This window comes from Engystomops pustulosus, chromosome 3 (assembly GCF_040894005.1).
Source record: "Engystomops pustulosus chromosome 3, aEngPut4.maternal, whole genome shotgun sequence".
Taxonomy (NCBI): domain Eukaryota; kingdom Metazoa; phylum Chordata; class Amphibia; order Anura; family Leptodactylidae; genus Engystomops; species Engystomops pustulosus.
In genome coordinates, this window is record NC_092413.1 from 137,718,984 (window position 1) to 137,743,591 (window position 24,608).

At 37.2% G+C, this 24,608-nt stretch overlaps 1 protein-coding gene across 12 annotated transcripts in view; it reads right to left on the minus strand.

Moving 5' to 3' along the window:
* MLIP (muscular LMNA interacting protein) overlaps positions 1 to 24,608 on the minus strand; it is a 193,834-nt gene that overhangs the window by 28,369 nt on the left and 140,857 nt on the right. For 8 of the 12 annotated variants that reach the window (XM_072142274.1, XM_072142279.1, XM_072142271.1 and 5 more), the window contains 2 exons: positions 24,112 to 24,156; positions 17,526 to 17,644 (listed from right to left, as the gene is read on the minus strand). In XM_072142274.1, coding sequence (XP_071998375.1) covers positions 17,537 to 17,644; positions 24,112 to 24,156 — 153 coding nt within the window. In that variant the 3' untranslated portion in view covers positions 17,526 to 17,536. The remainder of the gene's footprint in view (positions 1 to 17,525; positions 17,645 to 24,111; positions 24,157 to 24,608) is intronic. The other 4 variants (XM_072142276.1, XM_072142272.1, XM_072142268.1 and 1 more) reach the window with 2 other exon arrangements.

Consider the following 24,608-nt stretch of genomic DNA (forward strand, 5'->3'; position numbering starts at 1 on the left):
GGCTGGAATACATACCCTAACTGACATCTGGGAGAAAGATCATCTGCAAGCTTTTTCAGACATATGTAAAAAATACTCTATTACTAAAAATGACTTTTATAAGTACCTAAGAATAAGACACTTTATATCAGAACTCCCAAAATATGTGAGAGAAGCGAAGACACCTTTCGAACAAAATTTCATCAACCCCACAAAAAATACTAAAGGTATTTCCTTAATTTACAAAGCAATAGAAGAAAAGTTATTAGCTCCAACTTTATCATGCTTGGTGCAATGGCAAAAAGATTTAGGATTTGAAGTAGAGAATGAGAATTGGAGTTTGTCATTTAAATTAACCTTAGCTTTATCAAAATGTGCTCTCCACTTAGAAACGAGAAGAAAACTGCTGTACAGGTGGTACTATACCCCATATAAGCTCTCTAAGATATTCCCAAATTGTTCAAATTTATGCTGGAGATGTAAAAAGGAGCGAGGAGATATAATGCATATATTCTGGAAATGTCAAAAAATCCATAACTTCTGGCTGCAAATACAAAAGATGTTAGAAAGTGTTTTAAAATGCCCTATAAACTTAATTCCAGCCATATCTTTATTAGGACTAGGATTGTCTGATTACTCAACAAGTGAACAGAATATAATTTTTCATATCTCCACTACTGCTATTAATATGATTATTGTGGAAAACGCAAAAAATTCCTAATTTCTTGGAACTGTCAAGGAAAATAAATTTGATTTGTACTCTCGAGCGGTCTATGGCCTTCGCCAATAATACACAGAAAAAATATCATACACGATGGGAGCTGTGGATAAATTCAATTTACTATAAAGCTACAACCTTTTTTGAGATAGAGGATAAAGGTAATTTATTATAAAACCAAAGGATATTTACTATAAAACAATAGAAACAGCACTGTTATGACAAGATATATATGCAAATTACAAAAAAGTTGTCAATGGAATGTCTGCAAAGTTGGTTTAATGTGTTTCCCCATGTTTTTTTAGGTTAATAGAAAAATTGATATATGTATGTCACAAAGATATTTTGTCTATTCAAAAAATTAAAAAACTGGAGAATGTTAAGTGGGGGATACCTGCGCGTATGCCCTTGTAAATTGATTTGTGATTACTGCTTTTCTCCAAATAAAGTTCTTTAAAAAAAAAAAAGTCTTTATTTCATTTTTTTTTTCAAATAATATAATTCTAAATATATATTTTAAAAGTTAAAAGAATAGGACTGAATAATCACCAACTCTACCATCCACCTTTTTCTGTGCATGTATCCTAATAACATTGTATTTTTCTTTTGATATACCTGTAACTGTACTAGGGTGTTCAATCTTTTCATTAATTTTTTAAAATTTTGCAGAATCTAAATGGTTAAAGGTTTTAGCCGCTCTTTTACTTAAGTTGCCCATGTACCTTTACTGTTTAGTAGATAATTCCTGAAAGTTCATCACGTGATTCACTGCTCATTGTGGAAGGGTTCCAGGTAGGTTTACAAACAAAATTTTTTGAGGATAGGAACTATGCATTTTTTAAGCTAAAAATCATAGTGGGCAATAGTTAGCATAGTGTTACAGGAACTTGTCATTAGGTTAATTAATGAAAATCTAGTGACCGGTTTGTCACTAGTGTTTTTTCTTTCAGTCAAATTGGACTTTTGCTCAATGAGTTAAAATACAAAAATGTCTCATACTTTTTATTGATTTTTCATTTCAAAGAATGACACAAATGATCACAATTACAGTATTGAAGGCCTACATCCGGCCTATAATTGTTCTGAGACATTAAGATCAGGATCAACAATTCAACAAGAATAACTGTAATACAGTTGCAAATTCTTGTATATCATACAGTAGTAGTCCTTTAGATGTAGGGGCCTTAGGAGCTAGTCCTTTTATTCAGTAAGGGAGAACAATGTTGTATGTTCTAGAGAGCCATGAGTCCCATTAGTTTAGAAAGTTATTATAACTATTAGTTGAGAGTGCTAGCCAACAGTTATTATTTATGTTACACAATATTTCCTTTCTGGAAGGAAGCCTATGGGATTGCCAATTTGCTGCGATATTGGCCTTTGTTGCAATCAGAAAGTGACTTATAATAGACATATGACAGAAGGCGCATTGGTCTAGCCCAATAGAGAGAAAGGCTATTTGAAAATTAATTATAGCTGGATAACCGCATATTTTAGAAATTGTGGTTCCTATTTTCCTCCAAAGGGCCTTAATTGATCTGCAATCCCACTATATGTGTGTAACATTTCCTAGTTGGCCGCATCTCCAGTCTCCAATTGGGGGAAATGTAAATTTTTACCAACCGATAAGGAGTAAGGTACCACTGATTTCAACTATATCCGAGAGTGTTGTAATACTTTGCTGGGTCCATACAGATACACTAATATTTGGAATAATAGCCTCCATAACTGAAATGTGGCCTTTTGTGGGTAAATTTATGTGCCAAAGGTTTGCTATAGGACTTTGTTTTGTTCAGAAAAGTTGTCACAAGCCTGTTCTTAATCATTACAGATTTCAACAGATATGACTCAGTGGAAACCCATTTTCTGGAGAGATCCCCCTGCCATAATTGTTTGAGCTGATATAGCATGACTGCCAGATAGTACTGAAGGACTGATTGACAACTTAGTGCTCCTTTGGCTATAGGACTGCATAAAATATCTGCTTGGAACCTAGGTTTCCCTTTTTCCATATGTAGATTAGGAGCAGAGACTGAATTTTCTTTAGAAAGTCAGTAGAAATGTAAATTGTAACATTTCTAAAGATATATAACAATTTCAGATTAATAACCATCTATTCTGCCTAGCCATGTACAGTATTGGATTTGTAGTTTAATTCCAACTTAATCAACTGAAGTAGTGGAGAGTAGTTTGCTTCCATGAGTTTAGAGGGCGGGAATCTTAGGAAGGCAATTTGTCATGAACCCAGGAGAATGGGTATTTAGCTTTAAGAAATGTAACTTTTTTATTAGAAAGCAGCATATTTAATAGCTGTGATTTGGATTTGTTTACTTTGTAATATGAGGCTAAGCTTAATTCTTCCATAGTGTTCAGAGAGCAGAGTAATGTTTCAAAAGGGTTTAACATAGCTAAAATTACATTGTCTGCGAACAGACATAGACGATGTTCCTCCTGGCCTATAGTTATACCTTTGCATTTGTGAAGGGATCTAATTTTTTCTGCTACGGGTTCCATAATTAGGGCAAATATCACTGGTGACAGAAGGCAGCCTTGTCTTGTCCCTCTGGATATGGGGAACATGTCAGAGTTAAAACCTGAGGTGTACACTGAATCTGTGGGTGTACAGGGAAAGGGTGACCTTTAAGATTTGGTTCTTAAAACCAAATTTACTGAGAACTGATTCCCCCAGTGTACACTGTTGAATGCCTTCTCCATGTCCAAAGATAGGAGCAGAGAAGGAATCTGACAGTCCTCAACATATGCAATCAAATCTATGAATCTTCTAGTACCATATAATGTTTGTCGGTTTTTAACGAATCCCACCTGATTTGTTTTAACAAGTTTGTGAAGGATATCTATAAATCTATTGCCAATAAGTTTAGCTGTTTTGAGTAGTGTGACAATACGGACCTTTCAGTGTTGAGTTTTTCAAACTGCCATCACATGGCCCCAATAACGAAAAAGCAAAAATTTTATAGCCTACAAAAGGGGGCCAATGAGGAAACTAAAATCCTGTCAGCTGCAGGTACCTCCTTCCCTTCTGCGCCTCGCTGTGCGCCCATTAAACAAATAACGGCCACATGTGGAGACTCTCTGTACTCGTGAGAAATTGCATAACAAATTGTAAGGTGGGTTTTCTCTTTTTATCTTTTGTAAATGTGTAAATTTTAGGGCAAAATGAATGTATAACCGACAAAATTTGAACATTCTAAATTTCACTTCCATTTTGATTCAATTACTATGAAGATCTCAAGGGGTTAACAATCTTCCTAAAAGCTATTTCTGATAGGTTGAGGGTTGCAGATTTAAAAATGGGTTGATGATTTAGGGGGGTTTTGGATGTTAAATATGTAAAATTTCATTAAAAACAGTATTTATCACCAAAATAGTAATTTCTGAAAATCTGGAAAAGCGATATTCGATTTGTAAGCCGCGTGACTTCAAAATAAATTATCCAGACATTTCAAAGATTATGAAAATGTAAAAATGTTATTCAGCAACTTATTCAGGTGGTAAATCTATCTGCCTGAAAATGCGATGATTTAGAACTTCGAAAATGGCAAATTTTTCACAAAGTGGGATAAAGATTTTGCATAAGGTATGTGAAATTAAATATACCAAAAAATGCCCCCTGTGCATTATTACATGTAACCAAAGGAGTGAAATGTATACTTTCCTTGATAAATCAACTACATGATAAACCTGTTTTTGCTGCCTGTGGAGAAAAGCAAATGAAACATAATAACCATAATAAGAAACCAAAACCGATGAAACAATGAGTCCTGGTTCAGTGTGAACCTACTTAAAGTCTGCATGGTCCTCCAAGGTATGTAAGGGGGGGAGGGCGGGGTATAATGAAAGGGTGCAGATGAGAGGTGACAGGGGGACCACCAAACAGCACTCTATACATCCAAATCCTCTAGATAGATAAAAGGAGTATAACTTTACTTTATAGCAAGAGTTTACACACACTGGGGAACATGTATCATAGTTTGACCTCTATGAGGTGAATTTTAGAGATTTTTGGCGGCTAGTTTTTGCACCTTATGCATGATCCCGTCTTTTTACTTGTGATACATGTTCAGTTTTTCCTATCCTGGCAGGCGGAAATTTTGGCTTTTTTTTGAGAATTTTTGTTGCAAATGTCTCAAATCCACATGGACACGAGTGTTAATTTGGGATTTAACATGTTTCCTTTTTAATGCATTTTGAAACCTATTGCAACAGCTGAGGAGAGTGGATTTTCCTAATTACATTACCGTTAACATTTGAATTTACAAAATGTAATGTTAACACATGCGTTAATGTGGCATTTATATTGTGTTTTGTAAATGCAAATGTTAACAGTAATGAAATAAGGCAAATCACCTCTCCTCAGCTGTTGTAATTAGTTTCAAAATGCATTATAAACACAATTAAACTGCTACGTGTGACCTCATCCTTAGAAGTAACAAATTAAAAAAAAATGCAAAAATGTAAAAATTTTGACAAAAGAGCTTACTGTGCAAAATGTTAAACAGCTAATGCATGTGAAATAATTCCAATTTACATGTTAAAATCGGGTCCATGAAAAAAAAAAATTCCTTTGCACCTGCCCTGGACCAGGTGCAGAATTGCGCCAATATTGGCACAAAAATGGCTCAAAAACAGCAAAAGTCGCTAAAATTACACAATTTGGCTAGCTGAAACTATGATACACGTGCCCCACTGTACTATGCAGAAACATAATGATTGTCCATTCTTGTTCCAAGGCAGCCAGAGGTTTCTTCTTAACAGGAGAGTCAGATGGGGTGCATCTATCGGTGGAGTGGCTTGGGAGGATGGTGCTTCAGAGACGCACATGGTGGCTATCTTGGCTCCTTCCTGTTGGGGAGATGACGTCTGGCATTTTCGCCTTGTTCTTTCTCCTGGATCTCCTTTTTGACGTGATTGGGCTGCTGTATGTCATGGTGGTGTCTTGCTCACAAGGAAGTTGAGTGTGATGTGCTCCTTTTTGAGCCGGTTTGAGCCGAGCTGAGCTCAGGGCTATGATTCCATACTCCTCAGCTTCCGGGCACGCCCCTCCACTGATACATTCATTTGAATGGACCCATTGACATGAATTCGTTTTTCACAACTCCGTAAGGAGGTTGTGGAAAACTTAGATCCTATTCCTGCCAATGGTTCCAGCTATATTCTTCCCTTAGAAGTCAATAGGAATATGAAAAATATTGATGTCACACAACGAAGACACACATCTGTGTCATCTGCATGTGGTCTATATTTGCACAACAGTTGCTATGTGATATAACCATGTGACCCTTCTGGAGGATGGGTAATCTTTTTAAAGTCTTCAAAGTTAATCTTATTTAAACTTAGTTTTGCCTACTTTTATTAAGTTACCTACAAGCATTATCGACATAACATAATAAGTGATAACTTTTTCATTAACCTTGTATAACTATATTGAAGCAATTATATATAAATAGTTTTAATGGTACGCCTACTATAACTTGAAGGAACCATAATGGAACTGAGTCACCCTTAGGTTGTGATAAGTTTCCATTACCAAATATTAATTCAGATTTTAAGTTCTGAGTTCTGCCAGTTCAATTTACCTTCACCTATTGAGTTCAAAAATGTCATTATTGATTAAATGAAACTATGTCTTATTGAACATGCATTAAAATAATATATGTTTAATTATACTGAATAAAATAATGTTTTGGCCATATGGAACTAAAGTATGCTGAGATTCAACTTCAATAAAAAATCTTGCCAAGTTAAATTGATCCTTTATTTTGTTTGAATCTATACTTTGTGCAAATGGATGAAATCCGAAAAGGTGATATATTTGTATGGTTACTGTACTGAAAAGTACATAAAAGTCATAATTCTATCCAATCTCCAATCTCCAACCAGACAGCCCATTTTGATACAGCTTAATTCTACTGCTTTTCTAACTCAGCCACACCCCACCCATCTCCAAGCAGACACCACAGGGGGATACAGCTCAATGCCCCTGATCTTATCTCATCTCCGTACACTGAAGTATTAAAAAATATTGGCCTCAGAATGTTCTCCAGGATCATACCCACCCAAAGAATAAACGGAATGAGTTCTTTGAAACGCACAGTGAAAGCCGTAAAACAGGGCCCAAAACGATAAGGTGTGAATGTGTTTTTTTGTCAGTTTCATCACATTTGGATAATTGGCATGAAATATTAAACACCATCACTATGAAATACAATTTTTACCCAGAAAACAAACCCTCATACATCTCTGTACACAGAAAAAAAAAGGAATACTGTATACGCCGAGTATAAGCCGGGGTACCCAATTTTAACACGAAAACTATTGACTCTAGTATAAGGCTATGGTGTTATATGCCTTGGTCACAGCCTTCAAGTATATTGACAGCCATCCCCCTGTAGTATATAGCCTGCCATCCAAAGACCTGCTGCGGTTGAAACGTGCGTCGGGGTTGCACGCCAGGTAATAGTCTGTCCTGCTATTGTCTATCCAACATTATTTTCGCCACTTTTTGGCATTTACTTATCTATCACTGATCATGTTATGTCTCTTGTCAAGTTGGACCTACATCTGTTGGTAGCTATGGTACACTCCTCACCTTATTGCTTTTTGTAAGCATGTATACGTATACTAGTGTCTATAGTCTATTACCTCTTGCTATATTATATGTGCTTTTGTGGCTTTATATTACTTATTATCTGTACTACTCTTTTTATACTTTACTTTATAAGGACCTATTACCTGGCGTGCATTATGTTCCCCGTTCCTGTGATGCATTTATCTTTTATTTTTATACAGTTCCCATGCAATATATAGCCTGCCAGCCCTTGTAGTATATAGCCTGCCAGCCCCTGTAGTATATAGCCTGCCAGCCCCCTTTAGTATACAGCCTGCCAGTCCCTGTAGTATACAGCCTGCCCGCACCTGTAGTATCCAGCCTGCCAGCCCCTGTAGTAAAAAAACAAAAAAAAAAACAAATGAACACTACTCACCTTTCTGACATCCCCCATAGGGCCTCTTCTGCTTCCGTTGCTGCCTCGGGTTCTTTGGATTTTCTTTGGTTTCTTCCTCTTCTCTTCGGGATGTTCCACTCCCCTTTAGGACTTTGCGTTTGGCCAGCACACAAAATGACATCAGCCGCTTGCCAACGTCATTGTTTGTGAGCCGCCGGCAACGTGAGGGGACCCGAAGAGGAACAGAACTTCCCAAAGAGAAGCGGAAGAACCTGAAGAGGATCTGAAGGACCCAATGCAGCATTGAATCATCGGAGAAAGAAGAGGACCTACGGGGGAGATGTTGGAAAGGTGAGTACAGTGTTAATTTTTTTTTAATATACTCAAGTATAAGCCAAGCTAGAGTTTTTCAGCACAAATTTTGTGCTGAAAAACTCGGCTTATACTCGAGTATATAGGGTATATTTTTGAACTGCTATTATTATATACAGGAATGGCAGAATTTGGAAAATATAGTTTATAGTTTAAAGCTTTGCAAATTTGTCTGGGCTGATCTCACTGGCTCTCTGCAAGCTCTATGAATAAGACCTTGGCGTCCTATCACAGTGCGGGAGTGAATAATTTTCTTCCATTTTGGACTGTTCCTGGATATGATAATTGCAGTTCCTAGTCCTAGAAGACATAAGCATCTGAGTACTAGCAGTTCACCAGGTAGACATCCTTTAAGCCACTCTTCCTCTCTAAACCATTCCCCAAAATGTAACACTCGCTCTTTACCCAGTGTTAAGGAGATCACACTGGTCTCGGATGCCATGTTGCGTACTGTCAGCCATTTTAAAGTCTCAGTATTCATTTCACATAACGTGTCTAGTGAAAACAAAAGTTTGGGTGGAGTTGCTATTGAAGCAAAGAGAAGTAGAAAACGCAAAGACTTAGTGCTCCATAGCACCACCGAGGGGAAGGTATTCAGGTGAGCATCTGGGCATTTTGTTTGTGTGAAGATAGCCAATGATTCTACATTCCTCTGTGTGCTTGCATCCAATAGTTTTGCATTTCCTAAGGTCAAAACACCCATTAGTATTGCCGGCTTGTGTACTTGCACGCCCTTTGCAAAGTGTCTTATGATTTTCCATATAAGGGTCTCAGTGCTTAAAAATATACAGTCTTGAGTTAATGTTCAGTAAGGACAGTGTGTCTTTTCCATGTTACTCACTCTATTCCAGCACTGGAAACAAAGACTTTGGAAATCACCTTACAACGCTGACGGGGACTGTTAAATCCTTGTGCATCCAAAGACCCTTATGGTCATCTTTAACACCCAGTCATTACTCCCCCATATATAGTGGAGTCAGTGGATAAAGGCAGTGTGATAAGTTTCTCTTTATAGTCTTTGTATAACAGTATCACAAAGTGAAGAGCAAAATCTCCTTAAAGAATTGTCAACAGAAGAGCTCCCCTTTAATGAATTGTCCACGGCTGTTGCCCCCTTTAATAAAATTTCCACATGAAGGCTCCGCTATACATAAATGTCCACAGCAGAGATCCCTCCCTTATGAATAAAAATATGTCCACAGCAGGGCTCTCTTGAAAAAAAACCCCTCTATATTCACCTTCGGCTTATTCTACCCACGGCCCCGGCTTCTTCACAACACGGCTCCACCTTCATCTCCCTGCGGTATTGGCTTCTTCTCCCCACGACTCCAGTTTATCCTGTTCCTGCTGGCATGGTGCATACACTATGAGGTCACATAGCCACGTCATTATGTATGCTCCCGGGCAGGAGAAGAAGACGGAGCCGTGGGAGAAGAAGACAAAGCTGCAGGGTCGGGGAGAAGAAGCCGGAGTTGAGTGTAGATTGATGGCAGAAGTAAAAGGCCTCAGGTGTCCTCCCATACTGCCTATATAAAGAGCAGCCATTGTATATATGTGTGATACAAACAGCAGATACCATGTGAAAAGAGCTAGCGAGTGTCCATATTCTCATCTGTGCAAGTTATCTCCATTTCCTTCTCTGTCATAGGACTAGAATATTTAAATTGTAAACCAATAACCTTAATGACACCCTTGCATTTGGTTCACAGGGCAGTAGCTGAAACAACATAGTGAACCATGCTGCATTATTTTAAACGTCTTTTGCATAAAATTTGCAGCAGAGGTTCCTAACAAAGCTCAAAAATAGAGATGAGCGGGTTCGGCAGTCTGACCCAGAAATATTAATGGATTGACAGCCTAACAGCTTATCCGGCAAATTGACACCCCTACCTACTAGCCATGGCTTTGATTGTTACACTTAGAATTACACACTGATAGGAGAGTATGGATTTTAAATGGGTTGTTTGGGTTCATCAGATGTAAAAAGTTGTGTGTCTAGTACACAGGGAATATACTGTATATCTGGATACATAGGGAAGATGTAATCTTATAGCTTTATTACTTGCATGTGTGTGTGTGTGTTCTGTGTGTACTGTACTGCGGCAAATTACTAAGTGCTGACAATTGTATTGTATTGTTTTTAATTAAAGAAGAAAAGCGGATGTCTATGAAATTTTTCAATGCAAAATAACAATTTTATTTAGTTATAGAAGACAAATACATTTAAAAACATTTAAAAAGCACAATTCTGTGCTGCACATGCCCCACTATCACAAATGGTAGATAAATCTGCTAAGGATATAGTAGGTAAATGGAGATATAGGTCATTGAGGCTGAAGTTAAAATGGACATAAGTAGAAACGAAAGACCAAAGTGAACAACAGGCATATAGTCTGTAGAAAGTCACAATTTACCTCAATGTCTAGATCCTCCAGCTTGGGGATAGAAGGGGCAGGAAACAGTCCCCACGCGTTCCGCCTGTCTGGGCAGGCTTCCTCAGGGGTAATGTGCAGAAAGGAAGTTCAAGGAATATATAGGGTACTCACCCCCAGAGTCTAACATTCAACAGCTGTGTCCAGTGAGTGCCTGCGTGTGGCGTGCGTTTCAGTTGGCCGGATGTGACGCAATGCGTTCCAGCCGGTCAGTAAGGTGTCACTTCCGGGGTTTGCAATCCACGATATTTAGGCGCTGCTGCGACAAATTAGGCGCTGCTGCGCCACAAAATCAACACATTCATACAGGTACAAGGTGCATGCGCATAAGTGGTATAGCAATAAGTGAGCAAGCGCCGAAAGCATTATAAGCCCTAAAATACCCTAGGGCTGAAAAAAGTGCCTAAGTGCAATCAAAGATAATGAAGAGTTTTTTGGGTTTAAAAATTACAGAGTATTGACACAGCTGCCAAAAAAGGGTCAGACTCTGAGGGTGAGTAGGAAACATAGAATAGATACCATATATAAATCTTATCAGCATAATAAACTTACAAATATAATAGTTAAACACAATGTGTTGGAATTGGCTAAAATGGATAAATAGTGTGCATAATAATCAACAGTAATGAACAATATAAATAATATAGTTTTTGTAGTTTTAGGACTCAAAAAGTCAGAGACGTAAAGAGTTAGAGCGTTTAGTACCACAATATTTAAAATTTAAAGCTTGAGACACATGGCGAAGTGAGAAGTATGGACGAGAAGAGAGAAATCATATCCATGAAGATGTCAACTGATGTACATTCTTGGGGAAGTTTGAAACCAGGGGTGGAGCCTCCAATGCGGACAGATGATTAGCAAGGTATCGAGGAAGTCGAAGGTTTGAGGATCAGATGGAGTAATACATTCGTAACGTACAGGGTCATAACCATCTAAAAAGAGTGTTCCAAAAGAAAATGTAAAATTAGTAAGTGATAGATATGTGGAAAACCTAGTGAACATAAAAAACGTGAGGAAGAACATATAGAAGCAAGCCGACTACACGGCGGTGACCTGAGGGATATCAAGTTCACCTAGTTCTACATTGTTGCTGGCTACTACGCGGCGGTGAACTTGATATCCCTCGGGTCACCGCCGTGTAGTCGGCTTGCTTCTATATGTTCTTCCTCACGTTTTTTATGTTCACTAGGTTTTTCACATATCTATCACTTACTAATTTTACATTTTCTTTTGGAACACTCTTTTTAGATGGTTATGACCCTGTACGTTACGAATTTATTACTCCATCTGATCCTCAAACCTTCGACTTCCTCGATACCTTGCTAATCATCTGTCCGCATTGGAGGCTCCACCCCTGGTTTCAAACTTCCCCAAGAATGTACATCAGTTGACATCTTCATGGATATGATTTCTCTCTTCTCGTCCATACTTCTCACTTCGCCATGTGTCTCAAGCTTTAAATTTTAAATATTGTGGTACTAAACACTCTAACTCTTTACGTCTATGACTTTTTGAGTCCTAAAACTACGAAAACTATATTATTTATATTGTTCATTACTGTTGATTATTATGCACACTATTTATCCATTTTAGCCAATTCCAACACACATTGTGTTTAACTATTATATTTGTAAGTTTATTATGCTGATAAGATTTATATATGGTATCTATTCTATGTTTCCTACTCACCCTCAGAGTCTGACCCTTTTTTGGCAGCTGTGTCAATACTCTGTAATTTTTAAACCCAAAAAACTCTTCATTATCTTTGATTGCACTTAGGCACTTTTTTCAGCCCTAGGGTATTTTAGGGCTTATAATGCTTTCGGCGCTTGCTCACTTATTGCTATACCACTTATGCGCATGCACCTTGTACCTGTATGAATGTGTTGATTTTGTGGCGCAGCAGCGCCTAATTTGTCGCAGCAGCGCCTAAATATCGTGGATTGCAAACCCCGGAAGTGACACCTTACTGACCGGCTGGAACGCATTGCGTCACATCCGGCCAACTGAAACGCACGCCACACGCAGGCACTCACTGGACACAGCTGTTGAATGTTAGACTCTGGGGGTGAGTACCCTATATATTCCTTGAACTTCCTTTCTGCACATTACCCCTGAGGAAGCCTGCCCAGACAGGCGGAACGCGTGGGGACTGTTTCCTGCCCCTTCTATCCCCAAGCTGGAGGATCTAGACATTGAGGTAAATTGTGACTTTCTACAGACTATATGCCTGTTGTTCACTTTGGTCTTTCGTTTCTACTTATGTCCATTTTAACTTCAGCCTCAATTACCTATATCTCCATTTACCTACTATATCCTTAGCAGATTTATCTACCATTTGTGATAGTGGGGCATGTGCAGCACAGAATTGTGCTTTTTAAATGTTTTTAAATGTATTTGTCTTCTATAACTAAATAAAATTGTTATTTTGCATTGAAAAATTTCATAGACATCCGCTTTTCTTCTTTAATTCAAGCTATTGTACTGCGTGTCTTACAGTTTGATAGACCCAACTATATAAATATTGTTCATTGTATTGTTTTTAAATATAATTGAACAGATGAACGAGCTGTTTTATCTAAAGCCATAAACTACAATTTTCGTAATCTGCACTTGTGAGAAAATTATTTGAGACAATAAATTTAGACAAAGTAGAAAATTATAATATATTGTGTGGGCCTCATTATATGACTCACAAATATATTGTACATTTATGCTAAAAACTGTAAAGATGGATTGATTTTAGCCCCATCTTGAGCATGCACAGGTAAAGTAGCATCTGTTCTTTCAGGGTTTTGATGAAGGGGCTGGAAATCTAGATAATTTAAAGAGGACCTGTCACCCGGGAAAAACACCCCCAACAAATTAGCTCCCCCTCATCCTGTCCCCAGCCCCTTTATATTTATTGAATTTTTATTAAAATTTGTGGTTTTATAGTTAGTTTTAAACGATCAAACCTCTTATAGAATAAGAGGTCGGATCGTTGTACAACTTCCCTAGCAGTCGGCCATATTCATAAGGGGGCCGGCCGACACCCCCCCTTCACGCCCCTGTCAGTCAGGGGCCTGTAACAATCGCCGGCAGAAGCGTGTGTATTGCGCAATCGCTGCCGGCTCTATGCGATGCGGTGCTCTGACAGCAGCCGCAGAGGGGCTTATTCACAGCACTGGTTGAAGGTTCGGCGCTGTGAATAAGCCCCTCTGCAGCCGCTGTCAGTGCGCTGCGTCACATAGAGCTGGCAGCGATTGCGCAATACATGACTGACAGGGGCGTGAAGGGGGTGTGTCAGTCATGAATATGGCCGACTGCTAGAGAACTTGTACGACGATCCGACCTCTTATTTGATAAGAGGTCGGATCGTTTAAAACTAAGTATAAAAACACTAATTTTTATAAAAATTCAATAAATATAAAGGGGCTGGGGACAGGATAAGGGGGAGCTAAATTGTTGGGGGGGGAGGTTCGGGGGTTACAGGTCCTCTTTAAATCAGTTTTCACACTTCTCACCCACGTGTAATATTTATAAGTAGAGTCCTTCTTACTCCAGTAATGAAACACCTGTATGGGTGTTTTTGCTCAAAGACCCAAACTTTCTTAGGTACTTGTACCCCACCTTCAACAAGTAATTGATATTGTTTGAATAATGTAAAGTTATACAAATTTCCAATATACTTTCTGCATCCATTCCTCACAGTTTTCTAGATCTTTGCTTGCTGTCACTCTAAAGAAAGCTTCATTGCTAATTTCCAGTGGACAGAAATCTGACCATGGTCACACAGGTGCATGGCTCATTATATCACACAGTTCTGATTACTCTCTGTGGTATACCGAGTCGTGCACCTGTGTGACCATAGACAGATTTCTGTCTACTGGATGTAAACAATTAAGCTTTCTATAGCATGACAGCAAGCAGAGATCTAGAAAACCATGAGGGTTTTGATACAGAAAGTATATTGGAAAATTTTATTTTTTATCATACAGACAATAACATTAATTTGCCAAAGAGGGAATGCCCCTTTAATCTTGTGTCTAAAGATGTCCTTTCACTGGCAAAAGCTACAAGCCATTCTTTATCTTTATATGATGTTAACCATCTATATTCTGAAGTGGCAGTACTTGCCTCAAAGTGTTGTGTTATATGTTCTTTGAAACTCTGATCTAAATCATTCTCTAAGTAATAATTTTCTTTTTTCTATGAATTTAAATTGATGACCTTAACCCTTAATAACCCTTGTACTCTTTAATGGTTTCAGTTTGGGGTGCCAATAAACTTTTACATTCCAAACCCATTTGCCATATGATATAAGTAACATTAATTTATAACATATTTATTTTTTGTTTTGTTGTTACAATTAAAACAAGTAATACTTTTTTGCATTTCTATTTTCTTCAAGTCTTAACTTTTTTATATTTGCACAGATGGAGCTAGTTGACTTTTCAGAAGGATAGTACTTATATGAAATGAACCACTCACAGGTGTACACCACCAAAATATGAGCAAAACATACAGGGGAGACAGGGAAAGAAGGAAAGGTGTGAATGTAGTTAATACTTCACTTTTATTAAATACTAATTAAAAATGGGGAATACGATCCCTAAACATTCGAGGTACTATTAAGCAGTATATTCCACACTAGAATATACTGTTTAAAAATACCTCAAATGTTCATGGTTTGTATTCCTTGTTTTTAATTAGTATTTAACCCCTTAATGACCGCGGTACTGGCTTTTTACGGCGGTCATTAAGGGTACTTCTTCTGACGCGACGCCTTTCTACAGCGGCATGTCAGAAGAAGATTTCGGGACATATCACAGCCCAGACACGGCACTAACACCCGGGACGGGAAAAACTCGGATCCTGGGTGTTTAACCCCTTACACGCTGCGGTCAAGCATGACCGCAACGTGTAAGTGTCCACACCGTGGATCAGACCCCCTCGGTGTGCTTACTGGGGGATCCAATCCATCCTGCCGCAGCCCCAGGTTCCAACCAGTCACCCGAGGCTGTCGGCTCCTCTCTTTCCTGGGTTCCGCCTCCTGGCAGGACCCGGCTGTATGCAACTGAGCATGCTCAGTTACTTACACTATACACTGCAATACAAGTGTATTGCAGTGTAAGGGCTTGAACAAGCGATCAGATGATTGCTTGTTTACGCAAAGAAGTAGAAAATGTGAAAAAAGTTTTAAAAAAAATGATTTAGTCATTTTATAATATAAGTAAATAAATAAATACATAAATAAATAAATAAATAAATAAATAAATAAATACAATAAAACTCCCATAATCTCCCCAGTTACACATAAAATCCAAATAAAGTATATAAAACACAAAAACACATACATATTTGGTATCACTGCATCCATATCAATCTGTAAAATAAATCTAAATCAATATTGAACCTGCTCAGTGAACGACGTAAAAAAAAAAAAAAAAAACTTCCTGTAGTATACAATTTTTCATCAAACACCATCACTAAAAGTGTTCTAAAATGTCATCAAAAAAGTTACATTCTCTAATATGATAGGACTGAAAAGAAAAACTTTTTTCGCAAAAAATAAGCCCTCAACCAGATCTGACAACAGAAAAATACAGGAGTTATGGCCCTAAAAAGTTGTCAGTTGTAAAGACAATGCGATTTTCTGCAATATTGGTTTTGCTCAGGAAAATTTTACATTACAGTGGGAAAAAAAAGCTAAAAATAAAAAATAAAAATTGATGATTTTGTTTGTGTCCCCCTTGAAATAGTTAATAAAATCTCATGAATAATCTTTAGACTCCCAAAATGAATTATCTATACATTGTATCTCATACTGCAAATAAGCCTCAATTGTTCGCATTGCAAAAAAAGAATAAAAATGTATAGGTCGTACGATGTGACAATACAAATCTGATGTGAATGTCGCCTCATTTCATTCTATACTCGGCCGTGCGCCCACCACATATGGGGTATCAGTACACTCGGGAGAAATTTGGCATCAAACATTGTAGTGCATTTCATCATTTTATTTATTCTGAAACTGTCAGTTTTGGCCTAAATGAATGTATTTTCCAAAAAAATTCAAAAGTTTCTAAATCGCAGGTCCATATTGTTTTTACCCATGTGAAACACTTAAAGGGTTAATATACTTAATAGAAGTTGTTTTACACACGTTGAGGGGTGAACTTTCTATAGTGGGGTAATTTATGGGGTTTTACTATTATTTAGGACTCTCAAAGTCACTTGGAAGCTGAGCTGTCCCTCAAAATGTGAGTTTTGGCGATTTTCATGAAAATGAGAAAAATGGCACCTAAAGTTCTGCACCTCATAACATCCTAGAAAAATGAGAGGACACATAAAATATCATCTCAACATAAAGCAGACATTCCGTAAATGTTAATTATCAAGCTTCCTGTCTGGAAAGGTTCCTGTCTGGAAAACAGAACATTTCAAACTTGGAAAATGAAGAATTTTTACAAACTTTTGCCAAATTTTAAATTTTTTTCAGAACGAAGCACAAAACCTATCACTTAAATTTTATAACTAACATGAAGTACAATGTGTCACGAGAAAACATTCTCAAAATCACCTGGATATGTTAAAGCTTTCCGAATTAATAACCAATTATCGTGAGACATGTCAGATTTGAAAAATCGAGTCTGGTCATTGAGCTGAAAACTAGTGTCGGTGATAAGGGGTTAATAAAAGTGAAGTATTTTTGCATTTTTTTTTAACTTTCTGTTTACTTTTTAAAATGTGTCCCAGGAGGGGAATAAGGCTGACATTGTGTGTCCATGTAAGGTGAATGGTCTGTACTTACCACAGCTTCGACACTGAACGTATTTGTTGCTGCAAGTGCCCGGCTGTAAGTGTGGTGAGGTCTTGCTCTGAGCTCATGCAAACACCACAGTGGTAAAGCAGCTCTCACCATGATGTACTTTCATGCTGCGTCTAATTGTTAGAAGCACTTTTTCCATCATACACAAATGAGTCACAAATTATCATCTCTGACTGCATTAATATTCTTTTGAATACATGTATGATCTATTACATAAGCAATAAATAGCAGAGGGACTGGAAAACTACCTGTGGCCTTGCTACTCTTTTTTATATGGAGGCATGGAAAATTGCTGGTACAGATTTGGATACATTTTTTTGTCCTTGTTTTCATGTGTTGTCATTGGTCTTATAACTCCTGGCCTTGTCTGGATAAAAAGAGAAAAAAAAAGAAGTGTTTAACTGTTTGCCCTTTATCTGATGTTCACTAATATTTGTTACTCTAAAGAAATTATAATTTCAAACAAAAATTTACAAAATGTAGAGAAGATGTCTTATTAAGAGAATTCTTCTTTTCTTTTGGTGTACTGCAATGCCCACTGAGTGCCCAACTTTTGGTTTAATTACTTATGGTATAATTGATCCATAAACATCATTATAAATGTAAGTACGTTTAATCACTTACAGTAACTATTCCTTATAAAAAGTTCACCCTTAATACACTTTTATGCATTCATATGTCCCGAGAATTAATTGATCACAATAGATCTAACTTCTCTGCAAAGTCAGCAAATAGATATTAATAAATGTTAATGTGTCCTAGTTGTCAGATTATGTTGTCCAACAGACATAAAGTGGTTGTATCTTAACCTTCAAATAGTCCATTTAATATACCTCTATGTTTTAATTTAGAGTAGAGGAGTGTAGAGGTTCATCTACAGGCTACAGGGACAAGAAGTCAGAATTAAAACATAGCTTTTATTAGTTAATCTTAATATATCAACCTGTGGGTATGGAAAGGGGATTGGAGGGGCATCATGGCTGGTGGAGAATGCCTCCGTTCCATTGAAAAACCAGGCCAGGCAAAGGCCTGACATCAGGCCTGGCATAGTTTTGCTCGTTGCCCGCTGGATACATCAAGAGGCCTAAGCTTCTTGATGTATTCAACATGACATAGGGGGTCTAGCTGCTATCATGTGCCAGAACACGAGCATCAGCATATGACAAATCTCCCTAATAGTCTCTGTGGCAGCAACTACACAGACACGACTTGCAGAATGCAGCATGAAGTCAAGTCCCTGAGTGGGGATCTGCAGCAAGGAAAAGGACAGTGTACAGCATGGCAGGGAAGGTGAGCTGAAAAGATGGCTGCCTCCTTCCCTGCTATTGGCTCTGCATATAGGCACGTCTGCTGCAAACTTTACTGGGGATCAGTAAGTGGAATTAACAGATACATATATGTAAAATATTCACCCAGTGAGTAAACAAGAACTCTGAAGTAAGAATACTTTTAAGTACAAACAGCATTTTTCCTACAGATTATCTACTGTAAATAGATTGAACCACACAGGGTGATAAATAAGTAATTAAAAGCTATGTCTTAGTTCACTTAATACTAGAGCTGATTGGTTGAAATTCAGGTGTGACGGGTAAGTACTTATTTCGCAACAAAATTGGGTCCAGGACCTGAACTTTGGACCAAACACTGACCTGAACATGAATCCAATTGTCAAAATTGGGACAAAGCCATTAAAAACAGTACTAAAAAATGTATGCCTCAGCACTTAGAGGTGCTCTTGGTGTTTAGACCAAGTTATTCTCTGTTCGCTAAAAGAAGCAATGGGAAACCATAAACCCTTTCTTTCACTGCAGTTAAAGGCACTATTGATTTTCAGACCCAGTTATTTACATAGAGGATTCAAGTGGAAATGGAAAAAATGCTTCTGCTTACCATGTTTAACCCTTCAATGCCAAGGCTAGGGCTTGATTTCTGTATAACAAAGTGCACTTCATATGGACAGTATTTAATATATTATGCCGTGTACTGGAAAGCGGAAAAAAAATTCCAAATGCAATGATATTGATGAAAAAATGGGTTTGTACATTACAGGTTTCATTGTGTGCCCCAAATGACATGTCTTCTCTATTCTTCATTTTACCATCTTTTGGCGCTAATAACTTTTTCATACAGTATACAGAGCTGTGTGTATCATATTTCATATATCATTTTGTGACTTGAGATTACTTTTTTTCAGTTCTAACATTTTTAAAACTGCACAGTCTTTTGGTCACTTTTTATCAGCCTATTTTCTTTTTAACAGCCTATTTTCTGACCGTTATTATATTATGATAGATCTGACATTTTAGGATGTGGCGATACCTAACATTTTCACGATTTTAACTGTTTATATAACTTTTAGGAAAAGGTATTAGAAATTAGAAAATTTTTTTTATTCATTTATTTATTTTTTTTACTATTTTTAGGTTGTCTAATTAATCCTAACATTTTACTACTCATTTATTAAAATGTGCCACTGGCACATTGTAACAAATGCTCGGAAATCATACCGCCTTGGGTCATACAAAGACAGCTTTGCCAGGGGGGTGTTTGCTAAAACATGCAGCAAACACTCACTGAGCACGGAGAGGACTTAGCCGGTCATCCATCTCTGAATTACAGCAGGTGATGTGTGACGTAACTAAGGGATTAAGCCACTGTGTAATCAGTTTGCAAGTATACTTCTGGTGATTGTCCATTTGAAAGACCAATATGCACCCAATCTTTAACTTCCTTGCTGATATCTTTGAGATGATGGTTTAATATTGCCACAAATTGTTCTTTCCTCATGATGCCATCTATTTTACAAAGCGCACTATTTTCTACTGCAGCAAACAAACCCAACAACATGATGCTGTGACCCCCATGTTTCACATTTGGGATTGTGTTCTGAGGCTTGCAAGCTTCTTCTTTTTTCCTCAAAACTTAATAATGGCTATTTTTGCCAAACAGTTAAATTTTAGTTTTGTCAGGACACCCAAAAAAGGAAGGTTCATTTGTTCATTTGCAAATATTATCTTGGTTAATTTATTTAGACTTTCCCATGATGTCACCCAAATAAACAGTGGGACACATTTACGTACAAGTCACTAGTCGGACCATCCAACGGCATGCCCCCTAATTTGTGCCGCATAGAATCATTTGGGGTTTCAGTCATGCTTCTTCTTCCTCCAAAAAAAGGCAAATTACGTTGATATCAAAAAGTTCTATTTTGGTCTAATGTGACCACACAACCTCTCTGTCCATTGGTGAACTTTAAATGGACATGGACATCTGCTGGCTTGAGCAGTGGGACCTTGAGTGCTCTGCAGGATTTTAATACATGGCGACATAGTGTTTTACTAATGGTAATCTCTGATACTGTGGCTCACTTCATATTATTGACCAGGTCATCCCATGTAGTTCTGGGCTAATTTCTTACCATTCTCAGAATCATCCTTACTACATAAGGTGAAATCTTGCATGGAGCCAGACTAAGGCATAGACTAAGGCAGATTAACAATCTTGTGTTCCTTCCATTTTTTAATAATCAGCAGTTGCCTTAACACCAAGCTGCTAACCTATTGTCTTTTAGCTCATTCCAGCCTTTTGCAGGTCAACAATTTTGTCCCTGCTGTCCATAAACCCATAAACAGCTCTTTGTTGAAGTGTGATTGATTGAGTTTCTAAACAGGTGTCTTTTAACCTCTTCATGCTCTGTGACGGATATATCCACCACAGAGCTATGAAGGGTGTATGAAGAGGGCTCATGGCCTGAACCCTCTTCATACAGAGATGGGCTTTGCTGCATATTGCAGCAAAAACCCATCGCTAACACCCGCGGTCGGTGCTTGCACCGATCACGGGTATTAACCTCTTCTTTTCTGCTGGCAAATCACCAACGACACTGGAAGCATGGCGGCGCATGGGCGCCCCATGTTAACTCCGATTGTAGCTGCCCTGAACGTCATCGGGGGGCGGCGATCAGTTGCCATGATAGCCTCGGATCTTCGTCTGACCCAAAGCTGAATGGCTTCTGCATATTCGTTACAATGACCCAGTAGCCAGTATACTGTGTAGAAATGTGATATACTGCAATACAGTTGTATTGCAGTATATGGTAGAAATGATCTGACCATCTAAGGTTAATGTACCCTAGAGGGTGTGAGAATTAATGAAAAAAAAGAGAAAAAAGTTTAAAAAATATAAAAAAATTTATAAAATATTAAGTTCACCCCCCTTTAATAACATTAGGTATCATAACATCCCAAAACGCCCGATCTATCAAAATATAAAAAACGTTATTGACGGTGGTGACCTTCGAGACGGAAAATGGCGCCCAAATGTCCGAAATGTGACTTTTACACCTTTTTACATGACATTAAAAATGTAATGAAAAGTGATAAAATTGTCGCACATTCCTCGAAATGGTAGCAATGAAAATGTTGGCTAATTTTCAAAAAAATTACACCTCACACAGCTCCAGTATGAAAAAGTTATTAGCGTCATAAGATGGCAAATGTTTTTTTTCCTTTTTCGTACACATTCGTTTAATTTTTGAAAATGTATTAAAACGCAACAAAACCTATATAAATTTGGTATCACCGCGATCACACCGAACCAAAGAATAAAATAGAGGTGTTACTTGGAGCGAAGAGTTAAAGTCGTAAAAACTGAGCCCACAAGAACGTACATGCGGTTTTTTTCTTCAATTTTTCCATATTTGGAATTTTTTTTCCTGCTTCCTAATACATGGCATGGAATAATAAATAATATCACGGGAAAGTAAAATTTGTTATGCACAAAATAAGCCCTCACACAGCTCTGTACACGGAAAAATTAAAAAGTTATGGATTTTTGAAGGTCGAGAGCAAGAGATGAGCGGAAAAACCCTGCGTCCTTAAGGCGTTAAAAAGGAAACAAGTTCAAACTGGTGCAAATAATACAGGTAATGAGTGCAGAGTAGGAGGGCTTCTTAAAGAAAAATAAGATGTGATAGAACAAAAATTCTTGCTGGTCAAAAAATCCTAAAATACTTATTTTGCCAAATTAAATGCAAATTCATTATTTTTTTCTGTCTCTTGAAGTGTACTACTATAAAAATTACAGTTCGTTTTCTGGTGGGCAGTTAAAGTAATGATCCAAAAAGTATGAGATAGAAAAGTCCTTTTACTTTTTAAGAACAATTGAGTATTCCATTTCTACTACTGAGAAAAGAGTTGATCTCTGAAACTCATCTAGTACATTTCAAGCCATTGAATATATTACAATATCCATGGAAGTATCATACCCTTATACTACAGAACAATTCTCTCCCCTGCCTTTCATCTACTTCCAACTATCCAGCCCATCCCCTGGACTTTGGTTAATGAAGGATATATCTGACATGAATCACATAATGGCATAACTTCATACCAACAGTACACATTGGCAGTTGGTTTTATTTTTGACTGTATTACAGTATTGTGCAAAGTACAGGCAGTCCCCTAAGAACACCTGACTTACAGATGACCCCTAGTTACAAACGGACCACTGGATTTTGGTAATTTACTTAATTTTAGCCTTAGGCTACTATAAACAGTTATAACAGTTATCAAAGGTGTCTGCAATTAATCTTTATTGTTAATCCTGGTTCTTATGACAACCCAACATTTTTAAAATCCAATTGTCAAAAACAATTTTGACTGGGGTTACAATTATAAAGTATACAGTTCCAACTTACATACAAATTCAACTTAAGAACAAACCTACAGAACCTATCTTGTACATAACCTGGGGACTGCCTTTATATCTGAAAGTCTGAATTACATTTCTATATAGATGTTGAATTTTTTGCTTTTTTATGGTATTTACAATATAAATGATTACTAGTACCCATGTGTAAATCTCTATATTAGCACTTACTCTGAGGCAGTGCCTACTATTCTTGTATGTTCATAGATATTTACATTTGGTGGCTGATTACCCTATTTTCTTGCAAGAGCACATTATTTACAGCCTTTACCTTGGGAGGAGCTTTTCAATAAAGTAAGACTTGTGATTTGTGATGTAAGCCTCGCATGCAGCTTCTCCTCCACAGAAACCCTTGCTGTTAAGCTCTTGATGCCAATGTCAGTACCAAAGGGGGTTTGAAATCCTTTAGTTGTTGAGTCAATTTACAGTATGTGTACTAAGCCCTTCAGCACTTGGCAACCCTACTCTATGACTTTACATAGTCTTAACCCAATGCTTTCACTCATCTGTAAAAACTTCAGAGTTGAATGTCTTTGAGATAAGAAATTTTATGATATGACATGATAATGTTACAGTACCATGGCCAAATTCAAGCCCTTAAGAATTAATCATTTTTAACATATGTTTGTAAATGCAGGCAAAGGGCTGACTTTAAACAAATGTGACAATAGGACTGATAAAAAATAAGTTAATATAATTATTAAGAGGTCTCAATAGTTCTGTTCATGCAGTATCAATCTTTTAATCCTTTATTCCCTCCTCAGTTCAGAAGTGAATTATAAAAAATGGTTATGATATTCTTAATGCATATTAATATATTCCTACAAGTCCTAGTCTGAAGTCCAAACTGAAAATCTTATTGAAACCATGTTGTACGTAGCATAATAAAGAAATATGTAAATATCAAAAATCCCCTTCACCTTTGCAACATTGATATTTAAGTCATTCGGCAAATGTTCACTTAGCGAAGGTCATGCATTTCAATTACTGCTGTATCCTATATTACAATGTCATATTTGTGCGGTTTGTATTTGTGAATTGTAATATGACTACAGTCAATAATCAATAATTTCATGTTTTTAGTAGCTATGAATTGAAAGAAACACAATAGCTATAAGAACTCACTTGAGAATCTGTTGCTTTTGCTTTCATATCAGGCTGGAGGGAGGCCTGCAGTTGAAAAAGAAGTCCTTGTTTAAAAAAACATGTATAGTAAAAAGTAAAGTCAATGCACTGATTATTTTTGCTGCATTAACAGACACCTAAAACTTTATTAAATTTCTATATAAATTACATCTACAATAAGTGTTTTTAGTTCTTAATTATTGTGTTTCAACAAATAAATGTTATCGTTTTTATGAAGAAAAGTCCCCAGGTTCTTTAGGTTTGTACTTATGTTGGATTTGTATGCAAGTTTATAATTTTACAATAATTTACAATTTTATAATTGTAACTCCGGGCAGAATTTTTGTGTCCCTCTGACAATTGGATTTTCAACATTTTGTGCCTTCATGCGAAGAAGGATTATCAATAAACTTCATTATAGACACCTCAATCCTTATCATTGCTGCCTGGACTAAAGTAAAGCATACAGAGAGCTTAACCAGAGGTCATAGTGGGTA